General features: G+C 44.1%; 1 protein-coding gene across 4 annotated transcripts in view; it reads right to left on the reverse strand.

Moving 5' to 3' along the window:
• The window catches only part of MITF (melanocyte inducing transcription factor), a 223,821-nt gene extending 203,644 nt beyond the window's left edge, over positions 1 to 20,177 (reverse strand). For 2 of the 4 annotated variants that reach the window (XM_065885702.1, XM_065885700.1), the window contains exon 1: positions 20,033 to 20,177. In XM_065885702.1, coding sequence (XP_065741774.1) covers positions 20,033 to 20,136 — 104 coding nt within the window. In that variant the 5' untranslated portion in view covers positions 20,137 to 20,177. The remainder of the gene's footprint in view (positions 1 to 20,032) is intronic. The other 2 variants (XM_065885703.1, XM_065885701.1) reach the window with 1 other exon arrangement.
• Positions 20,178 to 20,426: the final 249 nt, after the last annotated feature.

The following is a 20,426-nucleotide window of genomic DNA, read 5'->3' on the forward strand; positions in this document are numbered from 1 at the left end:
TTACACAACATTATGATGTTTCAAGACCTTTGGCATTCAAAGATAAACAGTCCAGAATGTAACAGACTGGCTACGACTTCATAAGACATACAGGAAAAGCAATTAACAACTCAGGTTAGAGGGGAAAAACAAAGAGATGAATGGAAAACATCAAGATGTTAGGAGCTACATGTTCAATGGTAGCCCACAAGGATGGGTATGTAGACAAGACTTCTTGATGTCACCAACTAGGGCCATTCAAAGATCTATAATGAGGAATGAGGAAAATCTATAACTTAATACCACACGCTTGTGAATGATTAAGCATCCACTGTCCCACCTTTTGCTACCTTTCTTGAAGTCTTCACAGCTTTAAATCATCAGAAACAGCTTTGAAAACAAAGGACTATTCAGCCAAGCACTCTGTGAGCACCTTTAATAGATCTATTTATCTTGGATTAAGATGTTCAACCATACCCAGAGTCTCCCTTTACTTCATCAGACACCTAGTCCTCTTTCTATTCCAAAATCAACATGAGTTGTTGCCCCTGATCTCTTCCTATCCTGCCTCCCCACTCCATGTCCCAATATATACAGTAACCACTTCAGTAGGGCAGATAAGAGGGTAAGCTTTGAAGTTAGACAGTCCTCCAGTTTAAGTCTTGGTTCCACCCTTATTTGAATGACCTTCAGCAAGTGACTTATGATGGCGCAGACTCAGTTTCTTTTAAAATGGGATCCTACCTACCTCACAGAAATAAATATACAAAGCATTTGAAATGTACCTAGTATGCGTCTTAATATGTATGTAATTCAACTAGATCTGAGTTATTCATTCCTGCTGTTTCAGCTTCTTGACTTTTCTAACAGGAAAAATCTGAAAAAAAAAAAAAATTACATAGGTACCCTCCTTATCCCAGGACTAAGGCAGATGGACAGACAGACAGACAGACAGACACACACACACACACACACGCACGCATATATACATATACATACAAAGAAGCCATTCTTTTTATGTTTTTTAACTTTTTATTTTATATTGGAGTATAGCTGATTAACAACACTGTGATAGTTTCAGGTGCACAGCAAAGTGACTCAGCCATATATATACATGTATCCATTCTCCCCCAGACTCCCCTCCCATCCAGGCTGCCACGTAACATTAAGCAGAGTTCCCCATGCCATACAGTAGGTCCTTGTTGGTTAACCTTTTTAAATATAATAGTGTGTACATGTCAATCCCAAACTCCATAACTATCCCCTCCGTCTACCCTTCCCCACTGGTAACCATAAATTTGTTCTCTAAGTCTGTGAGTCTGTTTCTGTTTTGTAAATACATTCATTTGTATCATTTCTTTTTAGATTCCACATATAAGAGATATCATACAATATTTCTCCTTTCTCTGTCTGACTTAACATCATTCAGTATGACAATCTCTAGGGTCCATCCATGTTGCTTCAAATGAAGAAGCCATTCTTTTTATAATACACAAGGATACGTTATGAAAATGCAAAAGGTACAGATGCAAGGCAGAAAAAGACGCAACTTTCAATACTTTAACTCCAATGTTCTGTAATTTTCATCACTTTAACCCCAGTGGGTTTCGGTTTCCAAAATGCAGAAGAAATTAAAGCACTAACACAAGACACAGCCTGTAGTAAGGACTCTGAAATGCTAGGTGTTGCTGTTATTACTGTTGTTGTTTGTGTTTCTTTGTTGTTATTAAATAGTAGGATGTATCTGCTATGTCACTCGAAACTACTAAACCTACTGAAAACAATTCTTTTCTTCCTTCCTTCCTACCTAAAAGAATTCCAAGCACTCTCAACAAGTACTCAGTTAATGTTTACAATAATGACTAGGCTTATAATTATAATATGCTAATTTTCAATACACTGAGAAGTCAAAAACATCACCTTTATCTTCTAGGCCATGAGTAAGTTGAGCCTGGTTACTTCAAAAACTCCCTGCACCAGAATTCCTAAGCCATTTTACTGCTTTCTGCTGGATTCTTCAGCAGTGATCCCCACAATCTCTCTGTGCTCTTTTCCCAGGTCCCCATTCTCACTCTCCACCTTCTAAAGAACAGCAGAAATTATGCCAAAATAAAGAGTAACATATCTGAACAGCCCCATTCAACTTTAAAGATCTGGAAATGATGGGCCTTTTTTTTTTTTTTTTTTTTTTGATGGGTCATTTTTATTGGCAAATAAACTCGTAAAAAATAGAAGATTGGGTATCTGGAACAGCTTGATTATTGTGGCTTCATATATAGTCCACAACAATGTTGACGCAGACAATGCTTAAAAATGTTTTCCCGGGCTTCCCTGGTGGCGCAGTGGTTGGGAGTCCGCCCGCCGATGCAGGGGACACGGGTTCGTGCCCCAGTCCGGGAAGATCCCACGTGCCGCGGAGCGGCTGGGCCCGTGAGCCATGGCCGCTGAGCCTGCATGTCCGGAGCCTGTACTCCGCAACGGAAGAGGAAATGTTTTCCCCAGTGAGTATGTTTTTTAGCTCAGACAAATAACTGCCAGAGAAAGACAGGCACAAGAACACAATTTTGAAGACAGTCAACCCTCATTATTCGTGGATTCCCTATTTTCAAATTTACCTATCACCAAAATTTATTTGTAACCCCAAAATTAATATATGCAGCATTTTTACAGTCATTTGCGGACAGAGAAGTGAGAAATCTGAGCCACCCACAATATGCATTCCCCACTGAGGTCAAACAAGGCGATGCTCTGTCTCCTTGTTTCAGTTTTCACATGGCAAACAAGTGTCCTTTGGAGGGGGGGTCCATTTCGTGCTATGCTTTTTGCATTTTTGTCTTTTTTTGTTGGTGACTTTACCGACGACCTCCAAGCCTACCTAGTGCAGATGCGCAGTCTAGTGTTGCTGAGCGTGAGACGGCCGTGAGGTGCCTTACGGAGAAAAGCGCAAGTGCCAGATAAGCTCCCTCGGACATGACTTACAGTGCTGTTGGCCGTGAGTTCAACGTTAATGCATCAGTAATTATTCAATAAAGTGTCTTTAAACAGAAACACACATAAAACAAGGTCATGTATCAATCGGGTGACAAATACGCTGTGACCACAGGCTCGCAGGAACCTAACCCTGTTCCAAATTAAATGTTCATCGTGATTGCATAGAACAGAACTACTACCACAGACAACAGAAATTGACTGTATGCTTATTTCATCTCCTAGCACCAATAGTAGTAACAACAATTAGTGCCCCTACTAACTTACTGTACTGAGCATTTTATATTTACCAGGCGTGCGCACATGATCTTCTATCATCTTCACAGCTATTCCGAGAAGAAAATACTATTACCCTCATATTTTAGGTGAGAAAACTGAGGTTCAAAAAACCTGTACAAGGGTCCAGAGTTAGTAAGAAAAAAAGGTCAAGATATTTTCATACACATTTTCCTGACAGAGTTTAACAGAACTCCCCAAAGTTATTGATCCCTTCTGGCACACCAGAAACACTTCGTTCATTTTGGCCACTCTTTATTCAAGAAACATATATAGACACTATACTGGATCCTAGAGATGCCCAGGGAACTAACAACTTCCCTGTTCTCGTAGGGCCTCTTTCAAGTGAGGAATGACAGACAATCAAATAAATATTACCTATCAAACTATGTATTGGGCCAAAAAGTTCATTCGGGCCTTTCCGTAAGATGTTATGGAACGTTTTGGCCAACCCAATATAAGCAAAAGATGCTTGATTTCTTAAAATATACATTATTTTTTAAATAAGTCTTCAAACAAGGTAAGAGCTAAAGGCTGTATTCAGTGAATATCCGTTTAAAATATATTCTCCCTTATACTATACATGATCTCTTACAATATATACGATCTCACTTATATGTGGAATCTAAAAAAAAAAAGGAGCTCATAGATTCATAGATACTGAAAACAGAATGGTGACTGCCAGAGGCAGGGATTGGGGGTGGGCAAAAGACTGAAGGCACTCAAATGATACAAAATTCCAGTTATAAGATAAATAAGTCATGCGAATGTAATCAGCATGGTGACTATAGTTAATAATACTGTATTGCAGTAAGCAACAAGGATATACTGCATAGCACAGGGAATTATAGCCATTTTCTTGCAGGAACTTTTAATGGAGTATAATCTGTAGAAATACTGAATCTCAATACCATACACCTGAAACTAATATAATATTGTAAATCACCTATACTTCAATTTTTTAAAAATAATTTTTAAAATAAAAATCAGAAGAAAACATAAAATCCGGTATTGCATATTTGAAAGGTGCCAAGAGAATAAATCTTTAAAAAGTTCTCATCACAAGAAGAAAAAATTTTGTGACTATGTATGGTGATACATATTAACTAGATTTATTGTGGTGATCATCTCCCAATATACATGACAATATACACAGTATACAAATATTGAATCATCACATTGTGTACCTGAAACTAATATAATGTTATAAGTCAATTACACTTCCATAAAAATAATAATGATTTTTATATTGATTACATTTTGACTTGGAATTATTTTGGATGTATTGGATTAAATAACATACTACTCTTATTTAATAAATAAATAAATAAATAAATCACTTAATGTATTTCTTTCACTGATGTGACAACCAAGTGGGCTCTTTTCTTCCCCCAGAAAGAGCTCCTCTAGCCCTTGATGACCTGATCTGGGTTCCGTGCCAGCCCTTGGGCAGCCACCCATCTGCCAAAAGCAATGGCAGTTTACGGTTGACCCTTTTTGTTCACTATTATCTCCTGACTCCACAGTAGACTCAATAAATATTTACTGAATATCATTTTACTTCATAGGCAAGGAAAATTTACCGAAGGATCTTCCAAATAGTTCGCAAACCATGACTCTGAAAAAATAAGAGGGAGAGTTAGGGGCTTCCCTGGTGGCGCAGTGGTTGAGAGTCCGCCTGCCGATGCAGGGGACACGGGTTTGTGCCCCGGTCCGGGAAGATCCCACATGCCGTGGAGCGGCTGGGCCCGTGAGCCATGGCCGCTGAGCCTGCGCTCCGCAACGGGAGAGGCCACAACAGTGAGAGACCCGCGTAACGCAAAAGAAAAAAAAAAAAAAAAAAAGACGGAGAGTTAGATCTCTTCATGTCCACCTCTTGAGACATCCAAGAAATAAACCTACTCTGAAAACTCCCTACACTGCCTTGTCCATTTCCTCTTCCCTGAGCTATGGGTATCTTCAGTCTAACTCCAGCCTGCACAGCTGATCGATCCTCTTCTCTCACAAAAACACGGAGCTCACAAACCCATCACACTGGGTGGTGTGAAGCCTGAGAAGGATGGTCAGTCAGAAGACTTCATTCTGTCCTGTGCTCCTGAGTTCCCCAAGCACACTGGATCTCACCCTAAAGCATCTAACTCTATGCGTCTTTCACCTGTGTGTGTGTGTGGCGGGGGGTGGTTAGGGGGGTGTGGAGGAGGCAGGGGTGTTTCAATTACATGGAAAGAGGGAAACTGTCATTTTCCCTGTTTGGTTATAAAACTCAGGAAAGGAACTGTTTAGCCAAGAACCAAATTTCAATTAGTCAGGACAATACCACAGAAAAGCTGAAGATACTCTGAAAAACACTCTTTTGAGAATCCTGTATGTGCTTGTATGAATATATGTATGGTTTCTGGTAGAAAATGTCTCCCATTAATTGGTAATCAAACTAGTTCCCACCCCTCTGCACACAACAGCTGAGAGGTGGCGGAAGTGGTCCAGAAGAATGCTGGGTGACAGCCAAGTCCAAGTCCAGGTTTGAAAACTCACTGCATAAATCCCAAACATGTGAGAACTGACTATATAGTTGGTTGTGACAACTGACTATATGTACTTAACAGTGACAAAACAATGGTAGAGTCAGCAGCACCTACACAGATGAACCACTTCTTTCATTCTCATGTAAACCCCTGAATTCTAATGGCAATGACACCAGGAGTAGCCCTTGGGTACAGTAGCAGGCAGAGAGCAGCAGTAATGCAGGTACAGCAGTAGGTGGAGTGGTAATTGGGGCAGCAGCATCTACTGCGCCCTTACTACAGGTAGTACTCTCACTACCTTACTGAATCTTCCCAGCCAGCCAATGAGGGAGGGACCCTCGTTACCCAGGTAACGCGTCTTAAGCTGTAACTGATGAAGACATCCACTTATGTGTGCAAGACAATGGGAATATTCCTTCTAAGAAAGATGGTGGCTCTTCAAACTAACCCCCTTTCTGCTTTCTAGGGATCGGTTTAGCCACAGGTTTGGGGGAGGAATTTTGTGAGGCTCAAGCAAAGCATGTCATCTGATTGCGGTGATCGTTTCACAATGTATATGTATACCAAAGCATCGAGTTATATACCTGAAATATACACAGTTCTTATCTGTCAATCATACCTCAATAAAGCTGGAAAAAAAAGAAAAGAAAAGCAAGCTATCATGTTGGTGTGGGTACCTAGTCTCGCTACGCAGTGCTACTAGGAGGGAAAAATCCTAGAAGAGTGAAAGATTTTGCGATTCAAGAATACAGGGGGGCGGGCTTCCCTGGTGGCGCAGTGGTTGAGAGTCCGCCTGCCGATGCAGGGGACGCGGGTTCGTGCCCCGGTCCGGGAAGATCCCACATGCCGCGGAGCGGCTGGACCCGTGAGCCATGGCCGCTGGGCCTGCGCGTCCGGAGCCTGTGCTCCGCAGCGGGAGAGGCCACAACGGTGAGAGGCCCGCGTACCACAAAAACAAAAACAAAAACAAACAAAAAAAAAGAATACAGGGTATTATGGCTTATACTGGATAGAGATAACTGTATAATGAGGCTGTCTTGTGAAATGTGAAAAGATAAAGCAGGAACTCACTACAGGCCAAGTTTAAATGTGACAGTTAGGCATGACTGATGCACATGTAGACATAGCTGTGGAACTCGGCTTCTACCCTGCATGGTGTTGTGAAACCCCAATTCGTGCATCTTATTATTTATTCCTCCACCTAGCTATAGTCTATCATTACGATGAAAGGAAACATGTTGATAAAGACAAAGACTGTTCTGGCAACAAAAGTAATGCCTTACCTGTAAGTAGCATGTGCTGTCTTTAAATACCTCCCTGTTAGGCATCCCAAAGTTCACCACTATCTGATCTGCATCCACTCCCAAAGGTCCTGATGTTGATCATCCAACCGAGGGATGATCTGGCCCTACTTCCCTTCTCTTCTATGGACCCTCTTATTTCCTGCTGATTGCCTTTGAGTCGTTTTCTCTTAATGACAGTGTCTAAAACTAAAAAGTCATTTCAAGTCAAAAAACCTTGTTGGTGCTGTGGGCAAAGATGGAACCAGAATAAGGGCCCGGTTATGAGCACAAGAGCCAAGGCTTCGGCCTGAGGATTTTACTCAAGTATTTCTTTTAATTCACACAATTAACTACAACTTAGATCATACTATTATCCACTCACCCCACTTAGTCCTCTGTTGAAATAGAGGCTACAAGAATCACTTGCCCAAAGAGAGAAAAGCTAGTAAGTGGTCAAATTGAAATTTAAGTTAAAAATCCTTCTTTTCTCTGAAGGTTAAACCCAGAACTCTAGACTTCTTCGACTGGTTAGAGCTCTTAACCCGTTTACAATAAGAGCAGATTCTTTGCCAAAAAGCATCAGGGTTTTTTGTCTGGAGAAGGTCAGCATGCAGCAAAAGGAAAAAAATAAAAATAAAAATGCTTGGGTTTTAGTGGATTAAAAATAAGAGTAGGCTGAATTCCCTGGTAAGTAAGGAGTCCAGAACTGCCCTATAGGTCCTACTGTCTGATACAACATTGACCCTGCCCTTCCCTCTCTGCCTGAAATGAGGATGGCCTGGTGAGATTCAGGATGAGGGAGACGATCTGTTATGTCAGGACACCCTAACATGTGACAAAACAGAGGCTGCCTGGTCGCAGTCACCCCGCCCCTCTGTTTTGGAAGCTCCCACTCTCTACAAACTGTCTGGAATTCATTAAGAAGGGAAAACAGGCTGACAGTCGTATTTCAAATTTTATTCAGCAGAAGTTTTGTGAAAAACAATTTGGTCATGTGGGCACACTCATAACCACCATTACCCTGTTTCTCCACCAAATCATTCAGTCAAGTGACTGCCGTGTGCTTCAAGTTTCACACTTTGTGAGTCTCCATTAAACTACAACCCTCCAAGATCTGGGCCAGGGCTCCTTATGGTAGTACAGCTAGCTTAACTCCAAGTCTCTTATTTAGAGATCACATCTGGACAACCAAGCATCCTACCTGGTTTCATTAACCTAAATCTGATAGCTAACTTTCTAGAGGGGATTTTCCTTTTTTTTTTTTTTTTTAAATCAGTGAGTGATTATTATCAATGATCATCTCTAGCCTGACCATAACAAGCAACATGGCGTTTTTTACGAAATGCACTCCAATCCAGGATATTTTTCATTCCAAAACAGGAACAATTTAATGTGGAGACAAAGGATTTATGGTAAAAGCGTTAGGGAAGTAGTTTGCAAACTTGAGTGTGCATCAGCATCTCCTGGAGGGCTTGTTAAAAGACACAGACTGCTGGGACTCCCCACCAACAGTCTCCGATTCAGGAGGCATTGGAGTAGGGTCCGAGAACGTGCATTTCAAACAGGTTTTTAAGTGACGCTGAAGCTGCTGGTCTGTGGGCCACATTTTGAAAACCATTGCTCTAAGGTGGTGGTGGTAGTGACGGATGTATTGTTGCTGTTGGAAAGTGGGGCAGTGATTTAATCCATGAACTTGGAATAGGAAGCATTGCATAGAGGTGGGATTCTGAGAAAGGATCAGCTCGGGCAGCCCCCACTCAGGTGGCAGGAAATCCAAATCAACCGTCTTTACTCAGAAAAAGAATTTATTGATAAAATAACAGAAAATTCCAAGGATAAACCTAACCAAAGATAGGCACAACTTGATCCAGAAGCCAAAACCCTACTACTAGGGCCATGGCAATGAAGGTTAGCTATCCATGGGAAGGGTGTTCTCTTTTCTAGGACAGTGGTGTTGACGCCCAGCTGGGGTCTCTATTCCCCAGTTCCCACCCCTGCATCCAGATCTCGGTATGAACCTGGTCCTTGCCAAAAGAATATGAGCAAGAGTGATGCCTGTCACTTTGGGACCCTAGTTGTGCCTTCTCCTCTTCCTTTCCACCACCAGACACCAAAGATGCCAGGGTCCTAGGCAATGGCAGAACCAGAAGATAGACTGAGACTGGGTTCTTGATTTGTCATACGGAAGAAAGCTGTCTGCCAACCAGGAACTACTACCTACGTGACTATCGCCTGCCACTTCCTTATAGCAACTAACATTAACCCAATACAAGGGCTTTGTTTTTCTCTGCCTCCGAGATAAGGCTTTATTCTCGAGCACAACACCTTCCCAAGTTCAAGATCAACGGAAATAAAGGGAGACTCTCTTTCTGTTAGCACCCAAGCAAATCCCTGGGATGCGTGACATCAGTCAACGTGCAACTCCCTGAAAGCAATCCCTGTGATACAGAAGAGTGGCTAAGTCTGTGTCGAATTCTCCACCCCAAAGCCATGACACTCAAGCACGTGGGCTAAGCATGTGGGAAGGGGTTGTTATAAGAATTTGGAAAAGTGACTACAGGCAGGCAAAATACATTTCCTCTACTCTCCACTAGGGGAAATGCATAAGCAAAGGGAAGCTGGCTGCCAGTGAGATCTGATTAGAAAGATGTCAGGTATATGAACCCAAGAGTAAGCAAGAGGGATACCCTAAGCCAGCAGTGACCTGTGCATCGCTGACCCCAGAAACAAATCCCAATTAATTGTGCTTGCCACTCAGCCCCCTACCATTAAAGCATGCATCTTAGTGACTATGATACTATGACCAAGCAAGCACCATCAAATCCTCTCTCTCATTCATTTCTGAATCAACAAGGATTTAAAACATCCACACACAATCAGTATCATTAGAACTGCATTCCAAGACCCCACCGTTTAGCATTTATACATCTAGCCTTTACCTAGATAACACATGATTAGTGTTTATCTACCTAAAGACCAGTGGATTAATGACCATGCCAAGGTGATGCAAGATGTGGTTCCAGAAAGTCTACCCACCGATTGTCAATACACCACAAGCCAGTGGCCAACCTCTCCAACTTACTCTCCAAGCACACTTCTTTGCAGCAAACGGGCCAACTTTTATTTGGAATGTCACCAGGAATAGTGCCAATTGCTTATATTTTTAGAGACTGTTTTACATAAGCTACTGTAAACTCTACCTTGAAAAATAAATAGAATTTTCAAGAATGCATAGTTGATGTCATCCTTTTCCCTTGAAAGTAAATGACCCTAACTGGCCAATACTATTTTAATGTTTATTCATAGTCATTCTCTGCCCCAAGTATTATAAATTTGTTGCAAAGTGTTCTATTGGCTGAGGTGCCAATATTCTAAATTTAGGTGGTGTGATTATGCAGGCTTAGTAATACCACAGAGCAAAGCTGACCCTGAAATAATACCTTTTCATCATTGGTGAAAAACTTCAAATGCAAAAAAATAGAACAAAAAAATACCCAGTCCTTTTGATGGAGAAGGGATTGTTACAGTATTGGTGTGTCTGTGAATACTATCTCCAGCTGTTCGGGACAGACTCACTCAAGAGGAACAAGGTGGGCACATCTCACTGAGGTGCCCAGGTAGACTATATGGGGACTGTACTAGATTCCAAATTAAACAGGAAAATCATCTTTAGGATTTCTGTGTGCTCTTCCCTACACCAAGTTTCAAATCACCAGTTATAAAAATAAAATGTATGTTTTGAAAAACATGCTTTTTAGAACCAGCTAATATTTAGGAACATATCACAATAAAGGTACCGAAGTAAATATAGCATTCCTGTCTGTCTATTTTATCCTAATCTCACATACAACCTTAACCACCGGGCTAAATAAATCTTCTCTGCCTCAAATCTTCTTCCCATGGAAGCAAGTTAAGCTTCCCAGAAGGAAAACCTATCCTACAAACAACAGCTACACATGCTCCCACCAGTGGGGACAACACCTTTCCCATCTGCCCTTGACCACGTGGGAAAATAGGGGAATGTGTGTAAATGAGTCAGCAAGTTACCCCACTCTGGGGAGGGGGCGGGGAGGGCCCAGGCCACAGATGCCTTCCTGAAATTGCTCAATAACCCACAATTTTCTTATAGAAAGACATGATTCTACCAGTGCCTTCCCTAAACCTACAACTCACTATGGTTGGATTTAAAATATTTGTTCCCACACGAGCCAGGATTTTTTCCTTTTGAAAGTTACCACTCCATGGGCACTTCAATTAAAGAACACAGCTACTGAAATTCGAATGCTTTGAAGATTTATTTCATAAAGGGTCGAATTAAAAACACACCATTGCCTGTGGATGTCAATGTTAATGAAAGGTCGAAGTGGTGTGTGGGAGAAGAGGCTTCTTTTCCTTTCTGCACCAACGCTGACATTTTCACATCAGTGTAGACAGGAAGCGTGTGATCTAGGGGCTGAAACACAGGACTGGGAGTCAGGAGTTCTACATGGGTCATTTGTTTGTGGTGTGCGTCTTTGGTGAAATCAATCTCAGGTTTTACTGTTTAATCCTCAATGACTTGGACCTCTCCTTTGTGCCAAAAAGTAATTCAAAATGCAGCCAAAATTCATTCCTAAACTAAACATAAGGGAAGTATGCTCAGACCTGAATGATCTCAGTGCAACAACAGTGAGATGAGCAAGGGGACAATTCGAGTAAGATGATCCTGGAGGAAAGAAAGGATAACAAAAATAACAAGACCCATCTCCACGTTTAGTCCAGGGGTAGATTTATGAAGACAAGTATACATCTCTGACTCACTTGACATTAGGAAAACACTTAAGACCAAGTTATAAACACTTATGGGGAAGATTAATGTCTGCATTTCTTCTTCTACTATTCATATATTACCTTACAATTACCTTAAACCAGTCCTATGTGTCTTCCTGAGCAACTATAAGGTCAAGCCTACTGTTAATTCTTTACACGCATTACCTTTCATTTCCACAGCACCCTTCCAAGGTAGCTATTGCTCCATTTTACAGAGGAGGGAACCCAGGTTCAGAGAGGTTGGCGAACTTGTCCAACGTCACACAGCTAATGAGTGACAGCACCAAGATCTGCACATTTAACTCAGACATTCAGTGCCTCAAAATCACTTCCTCCATGAGGTCATTCCTAAAGACCCACCCAATAAAGCCCCTTCTTTCCTAGTCACACTCTATCAATAACATTCTATTTCGTTTTCATAGCACCAAAACTTATCTTGTTCATCTATTTAGTTCATTATTAGCTATGCCCCCACCTCCAAGACCATACTCGGAGGAACCTAGTCTGTCTGGTTCTACTTTTGATTCCCTACAGCTAGCGAAAAGCTGTCACACGATAGGCACTTAATAAATAAGTGTTGTAAGGAGGGAAAGGAGGAAGGGAAGGAAGAGAAGAAAAACAAACAAATCCAAGTCCTTCTGACCCCAAAGTGATACTGCCTTTGCTGAAAGTGACTGAGGGATGTTTTAGAAATGACTTAGGGAAGACAAAAGGAACTCATGACTTTGAGGTACCATTTATATCTTTGTGTGCCTTTCTCTCACCGGTATCACCACTCTCCAAAGCACTGCATCCCTCTCAGCCTGCCCTGGTTCAACTTCTGTGTAAACACTCCAAAGGTGTACGTCTTTAATCTTCATGATGTGCAAGAAAGGTCACGGAAAGAAAGACGCAGCAAAGAAAGAAGGATGCCATGTTTAAGACCCAACCTAGGGCTCCCCTGGTGGCGCAGTGGTTGGGAGTCCGCCTGCTGATGCAGGGGACATGGGTTCGTGCCCCAGTCCGGGAAGATCCCACATGCCGCGCAGCGGCTGGGCCCGTAAGCCAGGGCCGCTGAGCCTGCGCGTCCGGAGCCTGTGCTCCGCAACGGGAGAGGCCACAACAGTGAGAGGCCTGCGTACCCCAAGTCCTCAGGAACAGAAAGAGGTGTGCGAGTTTCAACAGAGATCCCAGACCTGCCTGCAGGTCCTCTCACCCTCAGCCCTCAGCTGCCTCAGGAAAGATGCAGACTTCATGGCTTGCTTTAATTCCTTGCCCTCAAGTACACAGTGTTCACCAGACTCACAAAACCCTCCTTATAAACTTCACATTTGTCTTTACAATTTCAAAAGCCTGTGGTGACTACATTAACTATCTTTGACCCATCTTCTGGACTATTTTCTTCAAATAATGCATATTTGGAGAAGAGTCAAACATATTTTTATAATTTAGTTTGATGAGATGGACCTAACAGCAAAGTACGTTTCATGCTTAAAACACACACACAAAATAAATGAAACTCTTGCTTACTGTCCTTGAAAAATGACAAAAAAACATTTAGCCAGAGTTTTTTTCCCCCCTATTATTTATCCTAATACTGCCAGTTCTGAAACAAAGCAGTTGGAAGCAGAAATTTAGTAACTTTGATTTGTCCCAAGATACATTTTTTTACACTGAGGTCCTATTCCTGACAGTAAGCACATGTGACCTGTTCTAAAAAAAGGATATTTTCCACTTCTTGCACAACTGGAGCAGATATAAACATCAGCCTGTGCAAACTGCCCTGCAGAACTCAAAAGGGAATTAAAAACACACACACATCCATACACTTAAATAATTCTATAAATAGCAGTACTCAGGAAAAGGAAATCTCCAATAACACACAAAACCAACACTTAGAATTCCACTTTAATCAAGTTTTCCATCTAATCATATCACACAAGCAATTTGCATAATAAGATCTGAACACCTGCCAGGTTAAGGCACCCCAACCTTGTCTATTTTGCTTCAGATACGTAATTCTGTACATGCTTTATTGCTGTTATAAGGAGGGGGAAAATTGCAATCATGGTAAAGTAGAAGAGAAGGAACTGATATTACCTACTAACATGTGCTAGGCACCCTGCAAAGCACTTTTACATGTGTTTTCTCACTTTTAAAACCTCACCAACCCTAAGAGGATGGTTCTACTGATCCCACTTTACAGGTAAAGAAATCGACACTCCAAGAGGCTAAGCATCTTTTCTTGAACGCAGACACGGTGTTAAGTGGCAAAGCCATGGGCACAGCACTTAAGCATAGCTACTTCTGAACCTGTCCACATGCATCCAGTCTCTGCCACCCCAGGTGCCCAAAGACCACAAGGAAGAGCTGGGATTCTGGTTAGAAATATAAAAGGCAATCAGAAATCCTAAAAGTCTGTTTTAAGCTTATGCCTTCCAAGGCGTCTAACATTTTATTTAATGTTATAAAGAAATATATTTGAGCATTGCTCGACCTTCAAGGCCAAATTGAATACGCTTATTCACTGACAAAATTGAGCCTCAATTTCCCTTCCTCTATTAAATTCCCATTGCTGATGCCCACGCCTCACGGTGATCACACTCCATCCTGTTTGTCTGGCTGGATCTACATGTTCTCTTTCCCTCACCCCACTGAGGCAAGTTCTGGAGAAGGTGCAGCATGATTCCCCATGGGCAGGCCCCGCGCCTTGCACACGGCAGCACAGACCAGCGCATGAGAGCACGGGCCCAGAGCCAGATCCAGGCCCATCTACTTACTATGCCTTAGTTTTCTTCTCTGTAAAATGAGAATAATAAAAATACATACACCAAAGGTTGAAGTGAGAATTAACTGTGTTAATTCAAGTAAAATATTCAGAATCATTCCTGGCATGTAGTAAGCACTGCATAAGTTTTACCTGGTTTCAAAATTATAATTAACACTATTTTTATCATTTATTATTATCATTTTATGTGGGTTTTGCAAGATTAAGTTAACACACATAAAAACACTTAGAACAGAGGCTGGCACACAGTGTGGCCTCAGTTAATGTTAGTTGGGTTTATTGGTATTAATTTGCATGTACTCAACAGATATATGTTGAATATGAATTTGTATGTATGTGCTGACACCACAACTGTTTTTTTTTTTAAACCAGCATAAAGAAACTGTTAAGGACTGGATCAAAATTATAAAACGTGAAAGATTTATCTGCAGCACCTCATTAGGAGGAAAGCAAAAAGGGTTTTACCAAACTTGGGGGTAATTTTATGGCATAAAAACACTGGCCTTAGAGAAGAAAGCCAGAGTCAACCAAACGCGAACCCTTTATGGAAGGTCAGGACTCTCTGCTAAGTAATAAAGAAATAACAACAAGAACAACATCTGCTAACATTTACGGAGCATTTACCATGTGCCCAGCACCATGCTAATACTTTTCCATAGCCAATATCACAGTTAATGTCCTTAAGACTCCTAGGAGGCAGGCCCCCCCACTTGCCAGATGAAGAAACTGAGGTTAAAGGTCACCCAGCCTCCCCAAGGTCACCCAGCTTGTTAGGGACAGACACAAATGCCAGAACAATGCTCTTAATCTCCATGCAAAGTAGTTCCCTGCAGATTGGACAGATAAAAAAAATCAAGAAAACTTTCAGAAATCAATAAAAGATGTACAGTTCTGTCTTGCCAAGAATGGATTATCATTTCATAAACGAAAGGGTATGTTTAGTAGGAAGACAGGAGGGAAAAATCTCAGAATAAGTCAAAGAAATGACAGTAGCCTTGCATAGAAATACATGTGTGTGTGCGTGCATGTGACACAACAGCTTTTTTCTTTGTCATTTTGACACAAACCTGTGACTGCTTCACACACACCTCTTTGAATCAGCATTTGGGAACCACTGCTGTATCTCGTCCTGCCACTATAAACCTAATACTTCCATTCCCATTTCTTATTTGTGGGAAGTTAAATAACCATTATCTAAACCATTATTAAAACTTTGAGTAGAGGAGAAACTGGAATTAGATTAAGCCAATTCTGAAGTCTGCCCAGGAAAAGGGCATTAGCAGCTACAAAATCACAGAATTTAGCACCGCGTAAATGAAACAGAAGAACCATGAACCTGAAAGATGCTACCATAGCTTTTAATGTTTTTTTTTCAGGACCCAAAGCCCTACAGAGTCCCTTCCCTGCTAGGAGCCCATTCAACAGTTCCACATCTGACCCTGACCCGACTGTGCCAACGTGTGAATTCTGGGTTCACCCCCTCATATTCGGCACTCTTCCTCTGCCACCCACCATTCAGGGCTCATTCCCAGGAGAACACACAAATGTTTCAAAAACCTTTGGGGAGGAACCAAACTGCAAACAGTTCTTCATGAGAACCTTTTCTCATAGTGTGCGTCTTCCACCGTACGACACAGCTTTGCCAGTCCCTGTGAACAAAACGCGGTTCCCGTCATGTAAATCCATCAGCTTCACACTCCTAAAGGCCAGGATATCTGGGTTAGGAATGAAACTGTCTCTCCTCATCAAACACCTGCACATCTGAGCTTAGCCCAAATGAAGAATATAAAACTCCTCTTTGGACAGACCCTGGTGGATACCTATTTTAAAAGAAACCAGAACCAAACCCCCCATCCTGAGTGGGATGCAAAGGGACAAAGCAACACATATTAAAACGACAAAACACTACTGGGCCAGGCATTGTCCTAGGCCAGTCAACCTGCAACAGGGGTGAGTCTGTCCCCTGTGGACACTGGTGGTGTCTGCAGACAAGTCTGGTTGTCACAGCTGAGGGAGGGGAGCTACTGGCCTCTAGCAGGTGGAGGCCTGGGATGCTGTTAAATATCCTGCAATGCCCAGGATAGTCCCACATCAAAGAGCTATCCAGTCCAAGATGTCAACAGCACTGAGGTTGAGAAACTCTGTTCTAGGCTCTGGGGACACCACAGTAAACAAGGAAGAGACAGAAGTCCCTGCCCCCTTGGACCCTGCAGTCTAGTGTGGAGAAACATATCATAAATGGAACACATTAGAAAAGTATAGACTATGTTATAATGTAAGTACTACGGAAAAAAACAGAGCAGGGCGAGGAAGACTGAGAGTTTGGAGGGAGAGCCACTGCATAGAGCGTGATCAAGTAGGCTCGGTGGGAATGACATTTAAAGGAAGATGTGAAGTTGGTTGGGGAAGGAACGAATGCTATTGCTCTCTGGACAAAGAGAGAAAGAGGGGTCAGCAAGTGCAACATACAAAGGCCCAGAGGTGGAAGGGTCTGGAGTATTCCGGGAATGGTGAGGACACTGGCTGGAGCGGAGGGAGCCAGGAGAGTGGCAGCAGGAGATACAGTGAGAGCAGACAGGAAGCTTTCCCATACAATCTGCCTGGTACCATTTTAAGGGTCTCGAGTTTTACTGATATTAGGAGCTACTGGAGTGTTTTGAGGGTTCTGAGGAGAGAATGACATGATGTAACACATTTTAACATGGGGTTTCTCAACCTCAGCAGTGACAATTTGGGGTCAGATAATTCTTCATTGTGGGGCTGTCCTGTGTACTGGAGAATGTTTAGCAGCATCTCTGGCCTCTACTTACTAGAGGCCAGTAGCAACCCCCATCCATTGTGGCAACCAAAAATGTCTCCAGACATTGCCAAATGACACCTGGGGGGCAAATCACTCCTAGGTTGAACACCAGCTTTAACAGGAACATTTTGGCTCCTGTGTGAAAAAACCACTGAAAGCGGGTAAGGATGAAGGCAGGAGACCAGGTAAGGGACAGTCACCCAGGTGAGGGCGGGTGGCAGTTTGAACCAAAGTGGAGGCAGAGGAGTTGGTGACAAGTGGGCAGATTCTAGACATATTTTCAACTCCAAGAGACAATCCAGAAAATAAAACTGAGAGACAAAATAGTTGCAGCAGTCTTCACCTTCCAATTTCAACTTTTTCTAAGCAAAATTTTAAAAAGGGAGGTGCCCCGACAAAGACTTAACGACAAAAAGCCACGAGGAGGCCCTGAACGTGCAGCCCTTGTAGAGTCATACAACAGATGTTGATGACAGTACATTAGACAACTGTGGAAAACAGTACTATACGGAAATTTTGCCAACCCCATATATTTATTCACAGATTTTATTTCACTGGTTTATTTCAAAGAGCATGTGTCTGCTCCACAGACAAGTTTTACAGCGTTTTTAATTTAGCCTTCCTCTGCACACCAGTTCTGTCCCGCACCTGTTTCCAGCGTCAACGTGTGAAGCCAGAGCTTCCCACATCCCCGAATTTTTCCTTACACGTGCAAGCTAGCTCCTGAGGACGTTCAACCCTTGCAAGCCTTTTTCTTTTTTCTTTTTTTTTTTCCGACTCTGAAAAAGAACAGGCCCCAAATGCTCCAAAGTGAGTTTCATGACATCCATTTGGGTTTTTCCAGATGGCATTTTCCTCGCTCTCTCAAACTCATTTATATTATTTATCACCTACCATCAAAAAGGTTCCAAACAGTCCGGTTATTTCTTTCAGGACCACACACACACACACACACACACACACACACACACACCCTCATTCTGGCCATGTAAGCATTTGCTTATAGAAGCAAAAGCAGAGACTGCTCGGTAAAACACTGGTCCCTTCAGCCGAATGCAGATAAAGCCCCAATGAGCATAACCAACAATACCCTTTACACACTATTACTCCACACCCCCAACCCCCAATGCACACAATCTAGGCTCACACACAAAACAGCCATTATGAAGAGAAACCATCAACTAAAGGCTGGTTTTAGGCAACTAACTGCACAGGAGGTTTCCTTCCAAGCTCTGTTAAGCATCTGCCAAGAGGCTGCTTCAGCCACCCAGTCAGTGGGTGCGCTGTTCCCACATTTTATTCCCCGAAGTGGCTTCAGACTCTCACACAGCCCTGAAAGAAGCAAACCTGGCTACACTTTCCACTGGATCAAGTACCAGAGCCATGTGCCCCAGCAGCTAAGATCACACCACCTCAGTCCTGATTCAGCTGTCTCTCTTGATTCACCCTGATTTCTGGACCCTCCTCCCCTCGGCCAGCCAGGGCCCTTCACCCAGGCCCTACCCACCGAGAGGGGCGGGAAGGAAGGTCTGAGAAGGGTGCAGAAGCACTGCAGAACCTTCCAGTTTCAACCTCATCTTACCTTACACTGAGAGAGGTGGAACTAAACCCTCTCTACTCACGGCCTCAAATGACCATCTCCCTCTTAGTAAACACTGGAAATGTCCTGAGTAGCCACAGGGCAGAGAGAAAGGAAGACACCCAACCCGTTCCGATGGACGAGTGGGAATGGAGCCAGCATAGGAAGTGGGCACTAGGGGTGGTGGGGCGCCAGAACAGCAGATGTCTTCCTTCCTCTCCCAAAAAGTTTTTTAAATCCCCAGAGAATTAAACACTTGTCGCTGCCCAACAGGGGACACCCCCCAAACCCTCCATCCGAAAGCTTCTTCCCCTCCAGGGAAGGCCTGCATTTGAACGGAACCCTATAGCCCGGGGAGTTCAAGCTGGACGAGGAGACACGCCCCCCCCGCTCCCGCCACCCCCCTCCGGCTGCTCGCCACCCCCCGCCCCTCCCGCGCTGGGGTGCAGCGGCCGGGAAGGTGAGGGGCGGGCCTTGGGAAACCTCACCTGGAGGCCGCCTGGGGCGGGTTTTCCCAGAGGGGTGGTCGGACTCCTAAGAGGCAACAACACAGGAACTAATTGCTTCCCTCTAACATCGCGCTCGATCCATCCCAAGCTCTCCCTCTCCAAGTGTTCAACCCGCTGGGATCTTCAGGAAAAGGATTCACTCGAAACTCTTTTTCCTCCTTCCCATCCGGACAGCGTCCGGGCCCGGCGCTCCTCCTCCCCCACCTCCGCGCCGCGGTACTCCCCAGCCCCCAACAGCTCTCAGCAGCTGGTATCCCCAACCGAGGGTCCCCTCGTCCGCGCGGCCCGTCCCGGGCTGCCCGCCGCGCCCCCAAAGTGCGCCTGGGCGGAGAACCCCGTTAGCGCACCGGCCCGGCGGTCACGGCCCCCAACTGCGGGGGATCAGTTCGCCCTCTGCCCCGGGGCAAGGGCACGGGGTCCTTGTCCCAGAGCCCCGGCGAGCGGCTTTCCTCGCCCCAGGGTGGGAGGCGCGGGGTTCCCTAGCCGCCGGCCGCGCCTCCCTCCAGCTGTCACCACTCACCTGCTCTTCAGAGGTTGACTCTTGAGTTCGTAATAGGTTTTGGGCTCTTCGTGAAACTCCTCCCCGACTTCGAAATCCGGCACGATCCCCGATTCCGACTGCATGGCTCCCGCTTCCCGTCCTCCCACTGCTCCAAAGTGAGAAGCGAGCCTGGGGCCGGAGGGGAGGTGGCGGGGCCTGGGTCCCCCGAGCGGTGCGCCCCCGCGCAGTGCAGAGCTCAGCCCGCTGGCCCGCGGCGGCCGCCAACCCAGGCGCCCGGAGTTTACACTCGCACCCGAGCGGGAGGGGCGGCTGCCCGGCGCCGCCTGGGATCTGTAGTCCCGGCCGGGCGGGGTACTCCCGGCTTGCCAGGAAAGCCGCTGCCCCGAAAACTACAATTCCCAGAAGGCCAAGC

Source organism: Phocoena phocoena, chromosome 10, assembly GCF_963924675.1.
Source record: "Phocoena phocoena chromosome 10, mPhoPho1.1, whole genome shotgun sequence".
NCBI classification, from domain to species: Eukaryota; Metazoa; Chordata; class Mammalia; order Artiodactyla; family Phocoenidae; genus Phocoena; species Phocoena phocoena.